Source organism: Oncorhynchus keta, chromosome 24 (assembly GCF_023373465.1).
Source record: "Oncorhynchus keta strain PuntledgeMale-10-30-2019 chromosome 24, Oket_V2, whole genome shotgun sequence".
Taxonomy (NCBI): domain Eukaryota; kingdom Metazoa; phylum Chordata; class Actinopteri; order Salmoniformes; family Salmonidae; genus Oncorhynchus; species Oncorhynchus keta.
In genome coordinates, this window is record NC_068444.1 from 29,409,983 (window position 1) to 29,417,615 (window position 7,633).

Below are 7,633 nucleotides of genomic sequence, written 5' to 3' on the forward strand. Positions count from 1 at the left end.
CTCTGATCACCTCCCTATAGGCTGTCTCATTGTTGTCGGTGACCAGGCCTAACACTGTTGTGTCATCGGCAAACTTAGTGATGGTGTTGGAGTCATCCCTGGCCGTGCAGTCATGAGTGAACAGGGAGTACAGGAGGGGACTGAGCACACACCCCTGAGGATCAGGATCCTGTGTTGAGGATCAGTGTGGCGGATGTGTCGCTACCTGCCCTTATCATCTGGGGGCGGCCCGTTGGGAAGTCCAGGATCCATTTGCAGAGGGAGGTATTTAGTCCCAGGGTCCTTAGCTTAGCGATGAGATTGGTGTTGAACTCTGAGCTGTAGTCAATGAATAGCATTCTTACATAGGTGTTCCTTTTATCTTGGTGTGGAAGGGCAGTGTGGAGTGCAATAGAAATTGCATCATCTGTTGGGGTGGTATGCAATTTTGGAGTGGGTGTAGGGTTTCTGGAATAATAGTGTTGGTGTGAGTCATGACCAGCCATTCAAAGCATTTCATGGCTGCAGACGTGAGTGCTTCGGGTTGTAGTCGTTTAGGCAGGTTACCTTAGTGTTCTTGAGCATAAAGTTATTTGGCTCATCTGGTAGGCTCATGTCACTGGGCAGCTCTTGGCTGTGCTTCTCTTTGTAGTCTAATAGGAGCCAGTGTAGTACGATTCAATCTTAGTCCTGTATTGACGCTTTGCCTGCTTGATAGTTCGTCGGAGGGCATAGCAGGATTTCTTATAAGCTTCCGGGTAAGAGTCCCGCTCCTTGAAAGCGGCAGCTCTACCCTTTAACTCAGTGCGAGTGCTGCATGTAATCCATGGCTTCTGGTTGGGGTATGTACGTACAGTCACTGTGGGGACGACGTCATCGATGCACTTATTGATGAAGCCAGTTACTGGTGTGGTGTACTCCTCAGTGCCATCGGAGGAGTCCAGGAACATATTCATGTCTGTGCTTGCCAAACAGTCCTGGAGCTTAGCATCTGCTTCATCTGACCACTTTTTTGTAGACCGAGTCACTTGTGCTTCCTGCTTTAATTTTTAGCTTGAATCAGGAATCAGGACTATAGTATTATGGTCAGATTTGGAGTGCCCTCCAAATGGAGGGCAAGGGAAAGCTTTGGGGGAGGTTAAGTGGTGGTGTCACATCATTTCAGGTTGTTGGCCTGAAGTAGGACTAAATATATTTAAATAGTGGATTAGGGTGGTGTTATTTGTTATTATTTGTGTGTGTGTAGTGTTACATGGTAGGGTATTTATTTATTTCATTTCAAGCGAGGGAGGTATAAGGGAGTTGTACTCCAGTCTAGTAGGTGGCGGTAATGCAACATTTATAGGATGCCAACCGCTCTGAAACCTCATCGAAGAAGAAGACATACATTGTAGGCACCGGATGTTGAAGGCTGGCAAGCTCCTTCAGCTGAGCAGTGGTAGCTAAATAATGCCAATTTAACAGAATTTCTTGCACATGTTATGTGACGGTAGTTAAATTATTTAACTGCTTCTTATATCAATTCGTCCATCAACTATAGAGTTTCACCAACCGGCTGGTCAAGTTGTTTTGCCTGGCTTCAAAGCTACGGTCAATGTTATACAGTGTTAGCAACTAGCTAACGTTAGCCACATTGGAACAGCTAATGCATTTGGTGTTGCAGAGAATACCGTTTTCTTTTTAAATATCAACAACAGGGACTTTTGTATGAGGTGTGAAACTGTTAGATGGCTGCCCGACAACCCTTCACAGATTTAGACACTGCCGACGAAGCAGTGAGGTCGACTTGTGACGATGCAACGACATGTAAAAGGTAGCTAGCTAGCTAGATTCATAACATGTACAAGCTGCTGCTTAGCTAGGTGATCAGAATTGCAACATGGTTGCTGTGCGTTTGCAACACGTCAATTGCCTCCCCCAGTTGTAGCCACCTGCTTACCAGCAACATGAAAAGTGTATCTATTGAACCATATAGTGGTGGAATAAATAATCAGCTTGCCATTAGTATTTATTCAGATTCTACCCAGTAAATGACACAACCATATTCAATAAGACTTATTTCATAAATGGGAGTGTAGTTTTTTTTATACTGCATTTGTACATGCAATACTTACCATTTGTTTGATTTTCAGATATGCAACCAGTAAAGGCTACTGGACGGACCCCTATGTCCAGTATTTTGTGAGGTCGGTAGGGGAACGAAAAGCTCCAGAAATTAACCGAGGCAAGTCAATGTTGGCCAGAGACAAAAACACATTATTTTTTGGGGCGTGAAGAAGGCTTGCTTAATACTGTATTACTAAATCTTTGTTGTCCTCTGTTAGGTTACTATGCCCGCGTGCAGGGAATGAACCACCTCCTGGATGCCTTCCTCAGGAAAACAAAGTGTGACTGTCAGATAGTGAACCTGGGGGCAGGGCTGGACACCACTTTCTGGAGGCTAAAGGTACAGTCTAATAATCCCATTAAAGAAATGCATTAATCTTAGAGTACAATTCATGCTTGGTCTTGGTTTTTACTTGCATTGTCTTTCATTTGTATGTTTTTAGGATGAAAACCTCATGCCTAGAAAATACTTTGAAGTTGACTTTCCAATGATTGCTGCCAGGAAAATACACAACATAAAGTAAGACGTTCTACTTTTTCTCTTTATAATAATTCATATGCATCAGTTTTTGGTTTAATTTGTTTTGTGTCACTGTGGTCTCTGTAATGTCAGAAATTGACCTGTAGAGGGAAGCAGAGCCTGTCTATAAACACTTTTGGAAATAGTCTGTCCAGCTACACTTGTAGTGTGCTAATCTGTTAAAAATAAACACAATTTAGTGTGTACTTATAATGTTGTGAACCTTCTCTTCAGGACAAAACCACCACTGTCAAAACCTCTCATTGAGACCCACTCCACAGACTCACTATTACTAGGTAATGAAGTAAAAGACAATGGCTGATACAAATCAACATAATACTTGTATGTAGTTGTCTCTTATGGTAACATTTCACCTAGTCATTTGTATTGTCTGTGTCTGTTTCAGATGGCCACAGCCTAGACTCAGACAGGTACTGCATCATCGGTGCTGACCTCAGGGACATCCCAGGCCTAGATGACAAACTGAAGAAGTTCCACCTCAACCCAGAGTCAGTGAAAATAAAATTATATTGAATATGTTTGGCCTAGAATTCACCGTTGCACTATTTTTATTTAATTTTGTTGGACAGCTTTGCAAGAGTCTAGCCATTTTTGAGGTAGCAGTATCCAACCATATCAGTGGATCACCAGTTTTGCTGTAGCGCTACAGTAGGATGTTTGGCAGACTATTGATGTCTTGGGCTGACAGTGTTCTTTCCCTGTACCTAACTCGTATTTATGGTCTTGGCCAGACGTGGCTGAGTGTTTGGCAGTCAGTTCCTGATAACAACGATCATACACTTGGGTGCTCTTTGATTTTCCATCCTTTCCACCTGTGCTTTCAAAGAGACCCATCTCCTTTGATCTCAGCCTATGAGACTTGGAAAAGCCACCATAGCCACTGGCCCAGTGTCAACCAAGGGTTCTGCTTTTCTTAGAGCTTATTGTTTTAGTGCATATATTAACTTCTTCCTGTGAGGTCTGGTCTACCAGCCAAGCCTCAATGACGTTAGAATACGTTTTTTTTTTTGTGGATTCAAGTGTCTACTAAAATGTCTGCCACTTGTGTCAAAGGCTCTGTGGATGTGGTGTTTTATGTCACAGATTCTGACATTCAAGGGAGAAATTAAGCAGATTGCAAATAAATGTTGTCTATTTCACCTTTGTTACATGTAGGATGCATCCCAGACATAAAATGTATACCTTTTTTTACATGCAGAACTGATTAGGAATTCTCTGGCTTTTTCGAACTTGGGGATGTTTTGTTCTCCTAGGTTGCCTACGTTGTTCCTGTCAGAGTGTGTGCTGGTCTACATGACTCCAGATCAGTCATCCAAGCTGGTGAACTGGGCCTCAGTCACTTTCCACACAGCCATGTTTGTCAACTATGAGCAGGTAAAGGATGAACAAGATCAGACTCTGAACTATGGCGAGATAGAATGCCTCTGCTGAGTCCATCTATATTGCTGAGCATCTATGCTAATTGTTTCTCTCTCTTTCTAGGTGAACATGCTGGATCGTTTTGGCCAGGTGATGATTGAGAATCTTCAGCGTCGTCAGTGTAATCTGGCTGGAGTGGAGGTGTGTCAGTCACTGGAAACGCAGGTACATCACCCTCAACCGTACAGCAAATTTACAACAACACTTTTGTATTAGATCAGAAGTGACGTTACAGAATTAGCTAAATAAATCTGAAGGCAGCAGTGATTATGCAGCACAGTTAGATAAGGTTCACTTTGTGACACAAACACGGTGTATACATGCTGAGTGGGTGTGATTAGAAGACTACAATTCTGTATGTACAGCAGCTGTGTCAGTCTCCAGATCTCTGTCTGTGGAACCAAACTTAAGGTCTCAGGGCTGAAGACTTATGAGGTCACTTGGTCCTTTTGAAAGTTTCACAGTCATTATGACTTAAATCCTTTGCTTGTAAATATTCTGTATTGAAACTTGATCAAATGTCACCCCAAACATATATATGTACTCAATCATGACAATTAAACAACAAATCCCAAGTGTTGATTTTATGCAAGACATGTCCTGAAGTGAAACATGCTTGCATTTGTAGAAAGAGCGCTTCCTAAAGACGGGCTGGGAGAATGCAGATGCTCTGGACATGATGACTGTGTACAGTGTTATACCTCAGGACGACGTGGCAAGGTAAGACACTTAAGTGTTAATGCTAGAGAAGCCAGTGTTTGGAGGATATATTGGCACGGGTGTTGTTAGTCGAGGGCCTGCAAACCGTGCCGGTATATCCTCCAAACACTGGCTTCAAGGGCATTATTCCTTTTATACAACATATTCAAATAATTATATTTTCAATCTAAACGTTATTTTGATAAATTGATTCATACAATTTCATCCTTCCACAAGAATCACTTTTATAATGTTTACATATTTTGCATTACTCATCTCGTGTATATACTGTATTCTATTCTACTGTATTTTAGCCTGCCGCTCCCACATTACTCGTCCAAATATTGATATATTCTTAATTCCATTCCTTTAGATTTGTGTGTATTGTGAAATTGTTAGATATTACTGCAGTGTTGGAGCTAGAAACAAGCATTTTGCTACAACCGCAATAACATCTGCTAAACATGTGTATGTGACCAATAAAATGTTATTTTATTTATATAGTCCTGAAACAAATATAGGGTTGCTTCCCAATCTGACTGGTCGTTCGTTCTATTGGTTCGGTTGCCAGAGACGCCCAGTCGTTCAGTCTTTTCGTTCTGTATTTCTAGACACGACCCCGTCGTTCGTTCTAAATGTTCCATTGCTATACCTGCTGGCAACTTTCTTATCCCTTTCTGGTTAACTTAGTCACGTCCAACAGTGCAGACAGAATAACAACAGTAGCTGCATTTGTTTAAGCTGTTTTCTAGTGACATTTATTTGGATACATCCATAACAATGAGCTAATGAGGCGTGCTTTTACCTGGCATAGAAAATGTGCTCTCTTGTCAGGACACTGTTCAGAGGACACAGCTCACACAACTTCAAACTGAAGCAGGAAAGACTACAAACTAGCTGCACTTCGTTTCATTTGACCTTTTTTCGATTGTATATTCTTTGTATATATATATTTATATATATATATTTATATATATATATATTTATATATATGCCAGCTGATTAATGCTTTAGACTGTCTGAGAAACACTGCCTGCCTCTCTCGTCCCGACCCCTACACATTCATTACAATGGGACAGTGGGGAATCTAAATTAGAACATTTCGGAGAGACCGACAGCAAGGTTTATACAAATCTCCGCTGTTGAAAACTAAATGTTAGTCTAAAAGAAATGTGAGATAATGTGTACATTTTTATAGTGGAGATCAAGTTTCTAACTTCCCTGGCTGGGATGATGAGACAGTCGATTGTGCAGTCAGATAGAACAGAGTAAATAGGCATTTTAACGTCAAAGATTCAGCCGGCGGTAACTTGTGGAATAGACACCGGCTGGAATGCGCTTTTAACCAATCAGCATTCAGGATTAGACCCACCTGTTGTATAAAGTCTTTTCAATACATTAGGCATCATGTTATTTCTCCGTTGTCAGTTTCACATTGTTTAGCTCAAGTTTTTAATTTTTAATTTAGTTTCTCCATCTTTTTTTAATACAGAATAGAGCGTCTGGAATTTCTGGATGAGAAGGAACTTCTGCAGCAGCTCCTCCAACATTACAGTATCTGCTGGGCCACCAAGGACAAGCTCAAGCTAGGTACATATGGGTTAGAGAACTGCCACAAAGTTTATTTTTAAGTCTTTACATTTGGATACAGAACGTTGTTTTTAATTTACATCACTGTTCTTTATAAGATCACCAATGACACTATCGTCTGCTTGTTCCAGGACTCTCACAAGTTGCTTTCTGAACCTGGACTGTGGACCGACTGTCTTAAGCCTGTTTCTCTGTGATCAACACCACCATGCAAGGAAGAAGGAACCCGTTAACATCAGACTCCAGTCCTGTTTGTCTTTGCTTCAAATAAAGTGTGGGAAACTTCTGGCATCAGCAGAATTCTACTTAATGTGTTTCCTTTGCATCCCATAAGTGCACCCACTGCCTCCCAGCATGGTTTTGGGAAAGAAAAGAGAAGTGTGATATGGATGACAAGACTTTGGAAAGGACAGTATCCCTAGACTTCATTTCATTGTTTCTAATGTACCTTCAGACAACATTGAGAAGGTTTGCTGGATGTTGGAGAAAGTACAAGCCAGGTACCGGTCAAGTTTTTAATGTGCCATTGTGTTGTGAACTAAAAAAGTGTATGTATTATTAAGACTCTAAAAATGTATTGCCAAGACCGATAGTGTCTTACGAATAGAAATGTGAAGTTAATACATTGAATGCACTTAAAGATTTCTTTGATTCAATTAGGAAATTGCTGGATTTAAGGTAGCAATAGATACATTTGCATGTAACAAGGATTCTAGTCAAAGAAATAGGAGTGGCATTTTCAATCAGAGCAAACTCATTTCAAGTTCTTGCAGGTGATACAACAGTACCAATGCCACGACAATGCAGGTCTAGAGGTTGAATAAAGCTGTTAATATTTGTGTTTGAAAACCTGACTTCCATTTCATTACCTATGGTCAACAGACTGCATTAGATGCCATGAAAGTCGATGTCATTTCCACATGGAAGACACATTGAATAGTTTGTCACCCTCTGAGACCCTTATGTCCTTCTGGTCAGATCCTGTGTTTTACAGAGAAACATTAACCCAATATGACCTTGTGTACAGTGTGGTATGGATACAGATAGCAGCACTAGAGCACTGAAGACAGTGATAGAAGAGAGATGTTTATAACACATATACAGTGTCTAGTTAGTCTACACACCCCTTGCACAGTCTTCACATTTTGCTGCCTTAAAACTTAATCCCAAAAATGGATTCAATTACTTTTTTCCCTACCAATGTACTCAACCTACAAATTATAGAACATTTTCCAAATTACTTGTAAATAAATAAAAAGTAGTGTGACATATAGTGGGGTTTGAACATTTTTACACCCT

General features: G+C 40.8%; 1 protein-coding gene across 1 annotated transcript; it reads left to right on the forward strand.

Annotated features, from left to right (window-relative positions):
* Positions 1-1,353: 1,353 nt before the first annotated feature.
* Positions 1,354-7,183, forward strand: lcmt1 (leucine carboxyl methyltransferase 1). Its single transcript, XM_035801356.2, has 11 exons — positions 1,354-1,792; positions 2,112-2,203; positions 2,304-2,425; positions 2,529-2,605; positions 2,840-2,901; positions 3,012-3,114; positions 3,880-4,000; positions 4,109-4,210; positions 4,674-4,765; positions 6,237-6,334; positions 6,466-7,183. Exons 1-11 carry the CDS (start codon positions 1,707-1,709, stop codon positions 6,486-6,488), a joined length of 978 nt encoding a protein of 325 aa, XP_035657249.1. The 5' UTR covers positions 1,354-1,706; the 3' UTR covers positions 6,489-7,183.
* Positions 7,184-7,633: the final 450 nt, after the last annotated feature.